The sequence below is a fragment of the Quercus suber genome, unplaced genomic scaffold, assembly GCF_002906115.3.
Source record: "Quercus suber isolate HL8 unplaced genomic scaffold, Cork oak 2.0 scaffold_15, whole genome shotgun sequence".
Taxonomy (NCBI): domain Eukaryota; kingdom Viridiplantae; phylum Streptophyta; class Magnoliopsida; order Fagales; family Fagaceae; genus Quercus; species Quercus suber.
Genome location: NW_027069480.1, coordinates 198,603 through 216,046, shown reverse-complemented (window position 1 = coordinate 216,046; position 17,444 = coordinate 198,603). Strand labels below are relative to the sequence as shown.

At 33.9% G+C, this 17,444-nt stretch overlaps 1 protein-coding gene across 1 annotated transcript; it reads right to left on the bottom strand.

The window, feature by feature from the left end:
* Positions 1 to 6,626: 6,626 nt before the first annotated feature.
* Positions 6,627 to 8,726, bottom strand: LOC112032882 (squamosa promoter-binding protein 1). Its single transcript, XM_024065648.2, has 2 exons — positions 8,195 to 8,726; positions 6,627 to 7,139 (listed from the first exon to the last, which is right to left on the bottom strand). The coding sequence occupies exons 1-2, from the start codon at positions 8,539 to 8,541 to the stop codon at positions 6,947 to 6,949; spliced, it is 540 nt and encodes a 179-aa protein (XP_023921416.1). The 5' UTR covers positions 8,542 to 8,726; the 3' UTR covers positions 6,627 to 6,946.
* Between the last annotated feature and the right edge of the window lie 8,718 nt (positions 8,727 to 17,444).

The window sequence follows — 17,444 nt, the reverse complement described above, 5'->3', positions numbered from 1 at the left end:
ACATCTTATGAGATTGTGAGAGACCGCCAAACTTGGTGCCTCTCAAAAAAAGAGAGATTTTTGGGTGCTTTTTCAAGGCACCTCTCTTTTTGGGTAAGTGGTGTGAAGTCTCCACTTATTTTTTTTTACAAAATAAATAAGAAAAACTAAATATAACTATACATGATTGATTTATTTCATTTCATTTATTAAGTAAAAAAGTACATATTTGATGAATTGAAAATTACATGGCTTTGGATTCTAGTTACAAACTACCAAAAATACATGTCTTTTTGTCCTAGTTACAATCTACCCAAAATAAATAAAGACAAAGATAAAGCCTAGGTCTACCTATGCAAAGACTCTAAATTCGGACGCTAGGTTACGAAATGAGAAAGTGTTCGCCACCCATTCCGCCTAGACAGAGTCTGGTTTTCTAGACTCTTGTGACTAATATACCCTTTATGCATGACATGAATGATATGTTGCACACATGAGGAAAAAAAAAACTAAATCACACAGATTTGTTTTTGTGAAAAAAAAAAAAAATTGGTTTAGAAAAATTAGATCTATTTTTGAGAACTTAAAAAAAAAAAAAAAAAAAAAGGTTTTTTGAAGAGAAAAATTCAGATTTGTGCTTATTAAAGAAAACAAAATCTTTTGATTTGAAAATATATCAAATCTGTTTTTCGAGAACTGAGAAAAAAAAAAGGTTTTTGATTTGTAAAAGATTAGATCTATTCTGTGATTAAAAAAAAAAAAATCAAATTTGTGTATTTAAAAAAAAAATTGTTTTTATATGTGTAAAAAAATATGAAAAAGATTTCTTGAGAAGAGCATTTCATTCATGAAATAAATTTATGCTATTTGTACTAAATAAAACAAACACAAGAAACACAACCAATCATGATCCTTTTTTTATTTCAAAATCTACTATTTTAAAAAAATCAGATCTACATCTAATGAAAGCGTAGATCAGTTTTTAATTTGAAAAAAAAAAAAATTCAGATCTACATCTAATGAAGATGCATATTAGTTTTTGATTTAAGAGAAGTTCATATTTGCATCTAAGGAAGATGTAGATCCGTTTTTGATTTAGAGAAATTCATATCTGCATCTAAGGGAGATGTAGATCCATTTTTTATTTAAGAAAAATTCAAATATGCATCTAAGGAAGATGCATATCTATCTTTTATTTAAGAAAAGAATTGATAACATGCTGATTTTGAAACTAAGAAAGAGATCATAACAATAATAAAAAGAATCAAGAACATATTTTAACAAAATAAGTTAACAATTCATGATATGAATATTTGACACAACTACACTAAAATAAATAAACATGCATAATCACAACAAGAGCAATATATATATATATATATAAAAGAGTTAATAAGAAACAACCTCTTGCATAGAGCACTCTTCTTCTTGAGAGGATATTTTAGAGTTCAAAGAAATTTATGCAATTATCTTTGAAACCTAAAAATCCTAGCTTAAGAGAATATCATAATGGGGATCGAAAATATGAGAAATTTAAGGGTATGAGAAAGTGTCTCTCTTGAGAGCATAAAAGAGTGTGCTGAATTTTGAGATCTAGTCTCTATTTATAGAGGCTGGAAGACATTAAAAAATAGCTCAGATGATTAGAATGCAAATTTGGATGCGTCCTTCTGCAAATAAGTCGAAAAGGATGTGCCTTATTGTTACCCGAAGAGAGTTGGGCCTTAGCCCTTAAGGGTGCAATTCGACACTTTGAAAGTGCTGATCGACACTCCAAAAGTGCCGAATGGTACTCTTTGGTGTTGATCACACTTTTGTGTTCGGGTGCGTTTTGGACTCCTTTTTTAGGTTTTCTTGAGCCGGGCTTTACACTTAGACGTGTTTTCAATCCTTATTCTAAGATTTTTATCTCTTTTCTGGATAATTCAAGTCTTTTTAACAACAATTATCTTGTACATAAATACTCTAAAATAAATCTTGATAAAGTTTAGATTATCCACAATTTTATTATTATCCAATTATCCCATTTTTTTCCTATGCAAGCAATCCTATTATAAACACTAATTATCAACCAATCACAAAATTATTTAATTAATTTTAATTGTTTAACCAATAAAAATTAATTTAAATTAACCATGCGTGGTTGACTCTACCTAGACACAATGCATGCTAATCGTGCAAACTTGTTCATGTGATATCTTTCGATCCGACGATTCGTTTTGGAAACCAGACATATTGTCATGACCATTAGAATCTCAAGATCATTTTTATGACATGCAATGAATGAATTAATGCATGTAATGCAAACATGAATTTTGGGGTACATGGATGGTCATTCAAGTAATCTACTTTGATTAAATCATAGGTACAAAATCGAGTGTTTACAGAATGCCTTTCATTGACAGAGCTTGGAAAGTGAATGTCAATGTAAAACTAAGACACTGATTTTAGCATCCATGATTTGATTAAGGTTGAATTTTCAAAGATTTCCTAGCCCTTAACCTAAAACTTTGGATCATAGAACTAGTACCTTGTTTTTTTAATAAAAATGAAACTACTTGACTTAACTGACAAGGTTTTGAAACCTGGACCTGACCGTATGGTCCGACCAGAAAACCCGCGAACCTCTCAATTTTGTGGTTTTTTTTACCTTCAAGAATTGCTCTATGGGAGAAAAGTAAGGACCCATGCAAACCGTGGTCGGACCATACGGTTTTGAGAACTATGATCAGTTTTTGAGGTTCAGGCAGTTTCTGTTTATTTCATATTTTCCAGTGAATTTTGGCCAATACACCAATATGAAGTATGATCAGATCTAGAAGAAATGAAAAAGAAATGAAAGAACACAAAGAAGAACAAAGATCGCAAGGAGATCTGATAAAAAATTTCATTTCGCCAATAATCCATCACCTCAGATCTCTTCTTTTTCTTCATCATCATCTTCTTCTTCTTTGCTTAAAGACTTCTTCTCCCCTCAAAGCTTGCACTAGACATTCTCTGCCTCTGCCTCTCTCTAGTCTTTACTCTTTATTTTACTTTTTCATTTCATAGCCAAAAGCTCCTTTCAATTTTGTTAAATGTGCCCTTGAATGACAACACACTAATACTCCCACTGATAGCACATACCAATACAACTGCTACATGTTATACTCAAATTTTTTATTGCCATCCAACTGTAAACAAATAAATGAAGTTCGTAATTCACGATAACTTTGGATAAGTACAAATAGTAATTTAAAATTTTTTACAACCACTCTTTTTTTTTTTCTTTTTTCTTATTAGATAATTTCTACTACCATTTTTGTTAGACTTTAGATAAGTACTTCAATTTCCTCTTCGATAACACATTTCAATGTTATCTTGTGTATACATCTCTCTTCCCTACTCTTTAAGCTTTACATTTATCACTTATTGTACTTGCTTATGGGTTAGAGTAGTGTTTCGATTTTTTGCACTTCATTTGCTCTTGTTCTGCACTTAGATAAGTTAAAGTAAAAGTAATTAAGCCGTAATTTGAAATTGGGGGTCTAAACAAGGATTAGTGTTTTCACACTAATTGAGCTTTCATAAGCCCAAGCCTAATTCTACTTTGTGTGCAAGCAAAATCTTCTACTTCCCTACTCTTTAAACTTTATATTTATCGCTTATTATACTTGCTTATAGGTTAGAGTAGTGTTTCGATTTATTGCACTTCATTTGCTCTTGTTCCGCACTTAGATAAGTTAGAGTAAAAGTAATTAAGTCGTAATTTAAAATTGGGGGTCTAAACAAGGATTAGTGTTTTCACACTAATTAAGCTTTCATAGGCCTAAACCTAATTCTACTTTGTGTGCAAGCAAAATCTCCTACTTGTACCAGAAGTTTATTAGTTTAAGATTTAGTCTACTATATCCATGTTATGGTTCATTGTAACATGGGTTTTTGTACTACACTCTTATATAATAAAGATGTAGCTTTTAAGGGTTTTTCCTCTATGAACATAGGCCGTAAGGTTGAACCACATAACACTCATTATTATACTTCCCTTTTCCGCATCTATTCAAGCATATTCAATATGGAATATATCATAACTAATATTTAACATGGTATCAGAGCCACCTTCTTGTGGCCATGGTTTTTTGTTTTTACATTGTGTTTAAGAGCAATCTTTATCTTCCTTGGTGTTTCTTCACTGCGTTCATCTTCTTTGGTTTCCCATTACTGCTGTCAAAACTCTTTGATTCCCAAGTATAGTCATGCCACCATTAGAAGGTCAACACTGCAAGATCATAACCATTGCCTTCCTCAAACCACTGTCACAGAGTCAAACTTCATTCAAGGGATCTTCTCAACCTTATCAAATCTCAAGTTTTCATCAAGTTTCCATCTTGAGTTTGAGAAGGGGTGTTAGAGATATATTAGCTCATTAGCATAGGTCCAAGCCTAAGTCCAAGCCTAATTCTACTTTGCGTGCAAGCCAAGTCTCTTACTTGTACTAGAAGTTTATTAGTCTAGGGTTTAACCTATTATAAATATCAATATTATGGTTTATTATAACATAAGTTTTGTACTACACTCTTATATAATAAAGATGTAGCCTATAAGGGATTCCTTCATGGACGTAGGCCGTAAGGCTAAATCATGTATTCTTATGTTTCCTATTTTATGCTTCCATTTTCCGCATCTCTTTAAACATATTCAATATGAAATATATCATAGCTAATATTTAACATTGTTTAATGGCATCAAGCGATTTCAGTGTTGAACAGGGGCGATGTTGTGTTCAAGCTAGGGGGTTTAAATGAACCCCCTGACTTGTCAATTTTTTTTTAATTTTTTTTTATATGTATAATTTTATTTTTTTTAACTTTTGTTTTGACCCCTCTAAAATAAAAATTTAAACACTCTGACCTTAAATTTTATTTAAACCCAACTAAAATAAATTTGAATATGATTATCTTAATGATACTTTTACAATATTTTTACAACAAATATTATATGACAAGTTATAACAGGTTTTTATTTAGACCCATAATTAATATCACTTTTTACCTACCACTAACAACTTACCACTTAGATTTTGTTATAAATTTTTTGTGAAAGTATTGTATATTGAATATTATTAAAAAAAAATTCATTTTTTGCTCCTTTGTTAAAAAAATATATGTATATTCTTTGCATGACTCTGACTTACTTTACTTTACATTTGTGATTCTTTTCCATTCTCTTTATCTCTCTTTCTCTCTTCTGTATTTTCTTAGTTTTTCTCTTTATTTAATCAAATTGTTTGATAAATACTCTATAAATTTTCAAGTCCAAGAAGTTTTTTAGTGCTTGTTCAAATTCCAAGAGAACGATCACATGTATGATTAAAAAGCCATACACTTCAAAAGCAAAAACTTATATTAGATTTTTTTCTTTGTTTCACATTACTCCTAGTTCTACTCTTGGGTGTGTTAGTAATCTTCTGTATCATATATTTTTATTTAATTGACAGTACATATAAATATAATAAGTTATTATTAATTTGACAAAACTTTATGATTTATTATTTAATTATATTTGTTGTCTTACTGATTTTTAAACTATTAATAACTTTTTTTATATATTATTGTACAATATAGTTGTATTATATACTGAATTGTATTTAGAATACTATTTTAGATTATTGTATATAATATAGAAGTTGTATGTACAGAAAAAAAAAATCATTTTATTTTTTATTTAATGTCATGACAAATTTCTTGCTCTATCATTGTTAAACCCCCTAGAAAAAAATCCTAGAGCCGCCATTGGTGTTGAAGTGAAATATCTCATCCAGCAGTAGAGGTTTTACCATTTTAAGGCTTCGAAACGTGCTTATCTATTATAGACTAATGTCGCAAGGGAACTCTATACATCAAACTGGAAATTCTATCACTCATCACTCATCAGGTTGGAGAGAAACTTAGGATATAAACTAAAGGTCCATTTGGATACAACTTATTGTTGATGAAAGTTGCTAAAAATTGATTGTTACTGAAAACACTGTAGCAAAATAATTTTTAAATGTATAAATAGTATCGTGGAACCCATTTTTAATATTTTTAATAGATAAACAGTACATAAACAGTGCACGCACTATCATGAACAGTATTTTTTTCCCCACAAAGTCAGCAAAAGCGGGCAAAAAAAAAAAAAAAAAAAAAGGAGAAAACGCGCAGGAGAAAACGCACCACAACTAACCACGCTATCCAAACCCTCACTAATGGCTTGTTTGAAAGTTTAGGGAGGGAGGAGAGTAGAGGGAAATAGAGGGAAGGGGAGTAGTGGGGAGGAAAGTAGAGGAGAATGATTCACCTCCACCTTATTTGGATGTTTTTAAAATTAGTAAGGGGGAAGGGAGTAATTAGCCCTTCCCCTTGTGTAATTTTGTTAATATAATAAGGGTAAATTAGGTAATTTACTTGGTCAATAGTTTATGTACTCTACTCCCCCTCCAAATCTCTCCAATTTGGGGGAATTAAAATTGGGGGGTTAGAGGGAGTCCAAACCCCTCCAAACTCCTCCAAACCCCTCCCCCTCATTCTTTAAAAAACTTCCAAACAATGTAATTGCATTACTCTCCCTCCCTCTACTCTACTCCCCCTCCTTTTTTAAACATCCAAACATGCCATAAGTGCTCTGTATAGATAATTAGAGACCAGGTCTTTCAATTTCAAAACTAATATGAGAGGGAGGTACATAGAGAGACAAGCATAGTTACTATAAAACACCAACTTAAGGCCTATTCCACATAGCCATATCAGTTCATAAACAATGACAGAAGTAGAACCAAAACAAACAACCCAAGGTAGTTGTTACTTGTTACAAGGATGGTCTCCTCTTAAATATGATGTAGATACGATTTCTCAGTACGCGGAATAGAAAACTATCAATCTTATGCAGGGCAGGGCATGTAAGGATGACAGAAGAGAGAGAGCGTGCCAGAACGAGGAAACCATTGATCTTATCGGATCTGGAGTTGCTTGTAACTGGAATTACCTGGGATTGTTACCTGAATTCTGCCACTATGATCATCAGTTTGCCTACTCTGAGTTTCTTTTGACTGGTAACCAACCTTTCTGCGGCGCTCATTATGTCCAGCCAAGCGGACGCGGCAACTTCTTTTAGCTTCATCAAACTCTGATAGATCATGGAACCTATATGGTCCAATTATGAAAAGTTCTCAGATACCATCAAAGTTAAATTCACTGAAAGAGCATACGACATAGAAAAAAAAAACTTGTCCTGGTTTTATAGAAGTGGTAAGTGCTAAATGAATTTATAGGCAAGGGACAAATGAAGCTTTAAGTTCAGCAGAGACAATAATATCTACAAGTAGAAAGTAACTAAAAATTCCAGCAATTTGTGTTGATACTGTTGTTCGAATGCCATAACCCTTTATTTATTAAAAGTATTCTTTGAAAACTTCCTTTTAGAAAAAGTTCCTGTTACTGCAACTTGAACCTGTCTTATATGGTAACTTTCTTTAATTGCATTGCCTCCAGTGTTGGAGTTAGAGGGAAGCTCTTTCATTGAATTTAGGACTCTCCACTACTTTTGGCGAACAAGTTAGCACATGAATTCCTCTTGCAAATGTCTAAGATGTTTAGTATTTTAGCGTAATAGTTACATTGCGTAACATTGGGTCAAAATAAAGTACAGAAGAAATTCACATATTTTAGGATTTTTTTTTTTTTTTTTTGTTTTTTGCTGACGTTTTAGTATATGATGGAATACACATACATTTACATATAGAAGCCAAACTGGGAGTAGAAGTAATGCTAGGAATCACATTCCAAGTCTGCAAACATATTCAAAGGTTTAGAAATGAAAATTAGCCATATTGGGGTCTACAGGTCATTGTTGCCATACATCAGAAGTTTGACTTGTTTGTTTTGGTGAAAAACTTCTAAATTATGCCGATAAAGTTAGTTCTTGAAGTATTCTTTGGAACAGAGAATTATTCGAAGCTTCATCTATATATATATGTGTGTGTGACGTTTTTAACCAAAAAGAAATGAAGGATGTAGCTTGAAAATTCTGGGAGAATGATCTAGGAAAATATATTTTTTCACACAGGCAAGAAAATTTTCCTTATTTACATATAGATTATGATCATCAAGTAAAAAGAAGCAGAGGCCGTGCTAGTACTACAATATTAAAGAAACTTGAATCAGAAACAATGCTAAAAGAAGGTTTAGAGATCCTGGACCTGCTGCATTGCTGACAAAACCGTTGCCTCTGCCCTGCAACAATCACAACAGATGCCTTTGAATGAAGCTCACACACTTTATGACGGCGATGGTAACGCTTTGCATCAGTTAAATCAGCTCCACATTTCTCTGCCTGACAAGACGGCGGTGACACCCCACCAGCACCACCACTGGTGCCTCTTTTACCAGAGAAAACAGCAACTGCTCTCTTTCTCTCATTATCTGCAAAGCTCATCATTTCACCACCTCCCTCTTCTTCATCCAAGTCATCATCTACATCTTCTTCGACTTCCTTGTAGACCTTCTCTTTGAAAGTTCGCTTGCCTTCAAAGCTCCTTGCTTCCATTGAGAAAGCTTGCAAGAAGAAGGTAGTGGTGGAGAGTAGTGGAGCAAAGGGGTGGAACTTGGGAGTAATGTAGGTGAAGAAAGTGTAATAAAAAGGTGAAAAAGGTGAAGCAGGACCACAAACTCCATTGTCTTGAGTGTGTCAGTATATGGTGGTGGAATAGTGAATAACAAGTTGTTTATAGGTAGTTTGGAGAACGGTAAGTTATGATTTGCTGATGTTGGAAAGGTTTGATGAGCCTAATTTTGCTTACCAGTGGTTGGTGCTGTACCAATAGTGTGTTGGAATTACATGCTAGACTTTTGGAGGGTGTAGATTACATGTTAAACTGATTCCTGTTTGAGAGTACGAAGTGCATGAATTATCACAATTCATTGTTAAGATTAAGATATCAGACGTACACGAAAAGTTTTTATTGTTAATTTGGTCTTTGTAGGATCTAATTTCATAGTTGATTTCTATAAAGTGTCATGATGATTACTATGAAGGATCATTATTTCCCATTTTAGCTCTAAATTATTACTTGCATGTACTAGTTTAAATTATGGACCATTGTGGTCCATCTGGACTGAACTTGAGAAACAGTCTGAGTTCATATTCGAAGTGTTACATAAATTCATTGTTCCTTGAAATGGACAATTGGTGGTAGAGCCCCCTAATTTATAGGCGATTTGATCAGTGCCTGGGTCATAAAAGTCTTATTGAAATAATTAGGATACGTACTAGCCTAAGTTCCTTGTCATCTTTAACCTGTACTGTCATATGATCATGATGCACAAAGCGCATGGCAGAGACCAAAACTTGATTAGAAATTTAGAGCAAAAGAATAAGTCTAAGTTGAGTAATAGCTAGGGCTAGGCACCTTGAACGTCTTTAGGATTTACATTTGAGGCAGCTGGATGGATGTATCTTCCTCTAACAGGACCTAATTTCTTCTTTATTGATTTTAATGGAGAATTATAATTTTCTTTTTAATTGTAATTTGGATGCCAATGACTTTACAACCTAAATAAAAAACAAATGCCAAACAGACGGATTCATCGACATTATATAGTACTAGTCTTTCGTTAGACATGGGATCTCTCACTGTGTCTTTGCTAAACGAAGAATATTTGTGTATGAGCTCTACGTCTCTTTCTTTTCTCTAAATGAAGGAGATGAATGAAGGAAACTCATAGGCATAAACCTTGAGTTCAACCTCCAATGTGATTTAGAATATCTACTCCATGATCAAATGTTATATAAGGCAAATTCTTCATAAGTGGATATGAATTGCACTGCTTTTCTAAAGCCTGTAAAGTTGTTCTTGTTCACTATGATGGAAGAGGCTTGAGAGGGACACTTCATTTTACCAATGAACCCTTTATTCAACTATACTGTACGAGTGCCTAAAATCACTTCTTTTTTTTTTTTTTTTTTTTTTATACTGTACGAGTGCCTAAAATCACTTTTTTTTTTTTTTTTTTTTTTTTGAGAAACAATATCACTTCTTTTCAGTTATACATACAAGTAAAAATGTACAGCACGGTACCCTCTTTGTTTGCCTTTCAGATGGCCTATATATCTTTAAATCATGCTTTATCTGCCTATTCTACTTTACCTTTTCCTGTAATAATTTCATGAAATACAACATATATTTAATTTTTTATAAACCAATATTAAGCCTCAATGTTTTTTTATTCGGCATACGCATGAACAGAAGTCTACATGAAGAAAAATTTTAAAACTTGAAAAATTAATATAATATAATTGGGTTTAAAGTTAAACTTTTGGGTAAGTCCGTAATAGAGTGGGCAAACTGGTCATTTCATTTGGGAAATCTTAGAGCTCATCCCAACCATTCACGTGTCCAAGAAATAATTAAATCAAGACCACACATCTATCCTAGGAATATCTAAGGATTCAGGGGCAGTTATGAAAATTCATGACATAATGTTCCAGGTTTGGACAAATGGAGAAGGTGTACCAAGATAAGGAGTAGGACAAAGAGACAAAGAGCTCGCTGTTGCATTGTGATGGTAGCATCAGGGCATGCCCACTACAAAGATCCAATGTCATGTAATGTTTGAGTAGTCGAATACAAACAAAGGGGCTGAGGACCTATACTATGGAGTGCACCCTTGGCCATCAGGCCATGTTGTGAGTGTAACCTTAATGCAAACAAGGAACTCAGTAGGCTTTGGCATTACATAATACTCCACTCATCTACTATAGTATCAGTCATTCGCCACTAGCTACCTAACAAAGAATGGCACGACAATATAGACTCCAAAATATTGTAGCAACTTTTGTAGTATGTTCATATCCAATTAGAACCTTACAACTATTGTGCTTACTATGTATTTTGGGTTTTATAAGTTATTATGAGGAGTTCTATTGTAATTTGGTTAGTCTTTTTGGAGTATAAACGCAGTTGTGGCTAACACTTTCTTACGGTGATTCAAAGTAGAGTTTTCTCTCTCTACTTCAATAACTATGGTTTTTCACCTAGACTTAAGTTTTTAAGTGTTTCGAGGCTTTTAGAGTTAGGTTATTAGGTTACGTGGTATCCTTGCTCCTTATCATGGTTTTGAAATCTAGACTATTCAAAGAACGGAAAAATGGAGAGGTTTAATGTTTTTAGGTCAAATTAGAATTCAATCAAGGTCAAACCGTGATGTGTTATTTAATTTTTTTTTAGTAAATTTAATTCATAAGTTATGTTTATATATAATAATTTTTCATATCTAACTAACACAATGCTTGTGGCGAAATGGTTGACATATTGGATATGTCTAATGTGTGATTTATCTACCTTATATTAAAGTCTCAATTGGAGCCTCTAAAAGCTATTATCCCCCAACAGTTTCCTGGCTTACAAATACCTTTATGTACTTGAGTCTATTGATATTATGGACAAAGGGACCTTATATTTTGTTATATGAAGGGACCAAGTTGAGTAGCCTTGCAACAAAATGAATGTCAACACTACCACACATTAGCATAACAGATCAAATTAATGACATGACCTTGCAACATGAATTAACATGGGCATAAGTAGTTGATTTAAGCATTTAACAGAAGTCATATGTTCTTCTTGTTCGATTTAAAAAAAAAATTAAAAAAAAAAATTAGAAGAATAAGAGGCAATGGTTTAGAAATGCTTCAGATAATTATTAGTTATCTGATCGTATTTGGATATGTTTTCTGTTAAATTTCAGCTGCTACAAAGTGATGTAGAAGGATAGGGGATAGGCTGTTAAAGTCAACAATTCAGTGCATTTTGGGTAGTGCTTGGCTGCTCTTGGGTAGTGTTGTTGGAATTATACTTAAAAAGTAATAATTCAAGAGAAACAAATATAATGCATTTATCAATTAACAATTATATCATATGCATATGTAATAAAAATCAACAATAAGATGTGAGAAATTTACATACTAGATTATGTTATTCAAGGACCTCACAAGCAATCAAGATGCTCTCCCTAGCTGGTCAGGATTAACAAGAGCTTAATTTTCTCTTTCACACCCCCTTGCAAGTGTAACAATATTTATAATATTCAGAAAGGACATAACCAGTCATAAAATCCTTTCTATTGTAATAACGCTTCATGTAACAGAAATGTTACATTTGTTAATAAACAACTTTATTAATTAGATTCATTAATCAAGAAGTTCATTAATGTGTTATTACTTTTGTAACTCCATGCTAATACATGGATTCATCTATCGTTTATATCCAGAACTACTATAATGACAACACCTTTAATAGAAGTTCAAGTTACTAGTATTGACACGATAGATTTATTAAAGCCAACACTCAACGTGCATGAATCTCATTATGGAAGGACTTACAAGATTATTATGCATTGACCATCGAAAGACTAGCTCTTATTGTCTTCCATAGTCTAAGCAATTTTAACTTGCATCTCCTTTTCATCATGGTCCAACAATGTACCTATTAGAATAGGCTACATCATGATAGATATGGTCAAGTCAAGGACTACAATGAATGCATTCATAATTTTAGTCTACTAAATCAAGTAGACCTATTTCAATATATCAATATCTTTCATTATAAAAATGTTGCATAATTTCACAAGAGACTGAATATTTATTTGTTAATAATAGAGGCATTATATATATTATGTTGTGCCACATTATTCTAACAAGTGTTTGGATCCATACATGTGTATAATAGACACTGCCCATTCAACAATATCATCTGTAATGCAAGTTACAAGGTTTACAACTTATCATTGTCAAGGGGCAAGGCCATTGACTAGTGAAAAGAAACGAAAGTTCGGGCAGTTTCTTGAAATGTTATAATACCCAGAGAGATAAGAATCATAAAGAAGTTATATAGCCTGCTACATGAACTTGGAAGGCAAAACTGTTTTTTCAGACATATGCCATGATTCGACCATAGGACCACCGTGCTCACTGGCTTCCGCGTCACTGGTGAGAATCAACATACACCCACTTGATTTTTGTCACAATAATGTGCCCATCACCCTCAGCATTGAGTTGGATTTTGGTCCCATCATCGCACTTGGATTCTTCCTTTTTTTACAGGGCCCTTCAATGATAGAACCTTGATCATCAAGCATTAGGACTTGAATTCAAGAAAATAAGACCACATGAAATTTCAAATTTAAAATTCACAAAAATTGTAAATTTTATTTCTTTTCTTATGTTGGCTGGATATTGATCAAGATTTGTTTTTTATTTTTTTGTCTATACGGCTAGGGGGAAAGAAAGAACAAAACTAAAAAACCAAAACAAGGAACAAAGAACAAAGATTTTGTTACTCTTGTAAATAGACTATATTTGTATTAATTATACAGAATCGAAGATTATGGAAATGAGAAAGGTGCTATTCCTGTCTGTAAAAGAGGATAAGATAGCTGGACAGAGGTCCCCTACACCCTAGTCATTGTCAAATGTAATCCAATGTTGAATTGGTTGGTCCCAGCAACTTCAATTTTGACGAATCATGCAGAAGGTAGGTCACATATATGCCCAAAATTTCAGCTTGTTCTATCCAAAAGTTGTCCATATTAGATCCTGCATTTCAATAGCTCAATTAGTAAAGCTTTTTGTCGTCGAATACTATATAGTATATTGTGGTGATAGTGTGATACCTACACTAACTATGTATGTCCATTTCACTCGCACAAATCTAACTAGTGGCTTTATCAGAAATTGCTTTTCTATCGCGTTTTCTTTTTTATCATTCCTCCTGAACTCTTTATCTATCAAAATTATTCGCCAAAAAATAGACTGCGTATCAGATACCAGAACCCCAGTATTTTGACACAAGCGAGTCCGACAATAAGCAAGGCATTTTGTATGTGGACAGCTAGCACAAAGAGCACATATGCAGTCCATAAAGCCACTCAAAAAGCCTCAAGGACAGTCCAAACTTAGGTCTGGTACAGTCCTTTCTCCTTTGCATGCGCTTCTGCTTTATGCTTTGAATGTCATTCTTTTTTTCTCATTATAAGCTTTGATTTGGATATGTTTGGAAGGATGAAAGAGTGAAAAAATAGAAAAAAGCTGAAGAGAAAATTAAAGATACCTTGATATTTTCTCTTATTTGGTAGAATAGAAAGATGGAAGTAAAACAAAAAAGACAGAGAGGGGGGTTATTTTCTATTCGGGCTACCATTTTAGTCATTCCAAAAATGGAAGGAAAATATAAAAGAAAATGGAGTATCTTACAATATAAGTCCATAATCTTAACCTATGGTTTTAAAAACAATTTAATACCCTCTCAAATAGAAAACAATTTATTACAAGGGTTCCCTCAGGTGAATAGTGTAAGGGCATATTAGAAATTTCATACAAAATACTCTTCTTTTTTTTTCTTTTTTTTTCTTTTTTTTTTATATACCCCCTCTCAAACACTTATATATAAAATTATTAATCCTATCTTGAAATATCTAAGTAGATTGTTCTATAACATTGTTAACATCAGTTATATAATTTAGAAATAAATAAAATTTGTTTAAAATATCAAGTTCAATATCTGTTATCCATGTTAACGTTCATTGTATATAATCATAATTTAAATGTAGTAATGGAATATCTGACAAGCTTGCAAAAGAGAGAGGACTGATCAAAGGGGGCACTAGTGTGGCACCGGCCTAAAGGTCTAAGTTAGGAGTCCAAAGAGCTAATATGATATTGTAGCGAGTTAAAAGCATAAGTGTCTCATGGAGCATGTTTTAGCATTTAAAGCACATCTAGAGAACATATGAAGAATGGCACATCTAGAGAACATAGATGGGCCAAAATGGCCCATTACCATCAATTTTGGAAAAATTTGGCACAAAAGCATTGTTTCGGAAATAATTGGGGATCTACCATCTTTTTAAGTACTCGAGTTCACCAAACTCGAGTACTATGTTTTTTTACTTCCACCGTGGCACACTGATGTGGCAGCTGATTCAAAAATTCCAAACAGTACTCGAGCTTCGAGAGCTCGAGTACTGTTCAATGAGGTACCCGAGTTTAGTGAACTCGGCTATTAATCTGTTTTGGCACCAATTGCTCGTAGCAATTGGATTTAAAAAATTCAATACAGTACTCGAGCTTGGGAAGCGCGAGTACTGTTTAAAAAAATTTTGACAGTACTCGAGCTTCCTGAGCTCGAGTACTGTTTAAAAATATTTCCCAGGTCTTAAACTCGTTTCTAATACCTATACCCATTTCATTTCTCACTCACTTCTAACTCACTTCTCACTCTCAGACCAGAACGCCCAAACCCTCTCCCTCTCCTTCACACATTCACACATTCACGCAAAGCCTCACACCGGCGGCGGCAGAAAACCCGTTGCAGCAGAAGACTCTTGTCGGCGGCAGAAGGCTCTACGGCGACCGAACTCTACGGCAGAAGACTCTCACTCTCCGTCACACCCAAACTTAAAAACCCCAAACCCTCACTCCATCAGCGGCGGAAGACGCTCGTCAGCGACCTCTCACTCAGCTCTCTCACTGTCTCGCACTAAGGTAAGTTTTGTAGTTTAAAATTGAAATTGGGTCTCTTACAAACAGCCTTTTATAGACCTGTTTTAGCTTTTTAGTTTTTTAGTTTAAGTTTTTTAGTTTGTACCAAGGTGTCAATGCTGATTAAAATTGAAATAGTAGTGCAACTCATGGATTCATTTTATAGACCTGTTATGTTGCAATAGTCTAGGCTGAAATTAGTGAGTTCTTCAATTAACAATTCCAGTTCTTCAAGTTTGATTTTTGTAAATAATAATGATGGGTCATAGTCATACACTGTCCATTATCTATCTATCTATGTTGATCACAATTTTAAGGTGGGATTGTCTTTGATTAAAAAGTCTAAGATAAAGGAATTGGATAAACAATGGAAGAAGCAGGGGAAACAATATGATCATTATCAGTAGAAGTGGAAAGCTTTGAAGAGAGAACATAAAATTCTTATACTGGATCCAAGTAATGCAATTGATCAGCATAAGAATAATGATGAACAAGAGCTATACTTGTCTTAAGTATTTCTGTTTGGCATAGTCCTTTAAGTTTGAATGCTATAATAGCTTAGATACATCAAGACTAGCTTTGTTGGAGAGAGTGGTGAAGATGGGTAATGGTTTTATGAAAATCATTTGAAATTTTAGTTGGATTGAAAATTAGAAATTTTAGTTGGATTTTTGTGTTACTTTGTGTTCCTCTATGGTTTTGGCCAAATTTAATATGCAAGCTTGATTTGAAGCTGTACACTGTGCACACACCTACCAAATTCAATTTAATTAACTTTTGTGGGCCACTTAAGAGTTTAAATGCATGCCTGAGGCACACATGTAAAGTTTTGTCCCACTACCATAGTACATTTGCTAGCAATTTAAATAATGATCAATCTTGGGACATGATACTCAATGAACAAGGTTTTCTTTCTTTCTTTCTTTGTTTTGCTTACTACCGACGACATAAAATATGCAACTTCAAAATTAGTAGAGCTAGTCTTTGTATTTTCAAACAAAATATGCTTTGTATTTGACCTAATGGGCCATTAATCACCTTTAATTTATGCCAGATATGGACCCACCTAGAGCGGGACCCTCTATACAGGATGTCTTGACGAGGCAGGATGCACATCGTTCAAGTTTGCTTTGGGATGCTTCTTTGGCAGGCGAGGTATGCACTTGTCCAAAATTGTTGTCAATATATGTAGTAGAAAGATTTTTGGCATTTAAGTTTGAAGCGTAATTATTTTGTGCTTAGTGAATGCTATTATTAATACTAAGTTGCTCTGTTTACAGGAAGTGCCAGGTGTACTGACTTGCCGTCACCGAGACAAAGGTTTGCTTGAAGGTCTGTTTGAAGGTGGGTTAGACCCACGTATCGCCGCTCATATCACGGATGCAGGATTAGATGGACTACTTCGGGTTCCAAATATAGACATTGACCATAGCTTGATCACGGCTTTGGTGGAGAGATGGCGGCCGGAGACCCACTCATTCCACTTGCCCCTCGGTGAGATGACCATCACGCTGCAAGAAATAGAGGTTATAATGGGGGTTCCTGTAGATGGGTTGCCGGTGGTGGGATATACCCATATGGATGATTGGGGTGACCTATGTGCCAGCATGCTAGGGCATAGGCCACCGAGAGGTCTTCGTGGAGTTACAGTCTTTAAGAACACTGGAGTGATGGAAGGGCCAAGGATAAAAGCCAAGTGGCTTGAGGATCGGTTTAGGGACCCTCTCCCAGCTGATGCCAGTGAGGAGCTTGTGCAGCAGTATGCTCGGTTTTACATACTGGAGATGTTGGCTGGTATATTGTTTATGGACAAGTCTGGCGAACGACACTCAATTATGTATTTGCAATTTTTTAATCCAATTAGCAATGGAAAGAGATATAGTTGGGGTAGTGCAGCATTAAGTTGGTTATAT

Bases quoted from the DNA above. Each gene is read 5' to 3' on its own strand.
- LOC112032882 (XM_024065648.2), bottom strand. From the start codon at position 8,541: ATGGAAGCAAGGAGCTTTGAAGGCAAGCGAACTTTCAAAGAGAAGGTC. The intron at 7,140-8,194 runs GTCCAGGATCTC...TGGACCATATAG, and splicing joins TTTTGTCAGCAATGCAGCAG to GTTCCATGATCTATCAGAGT.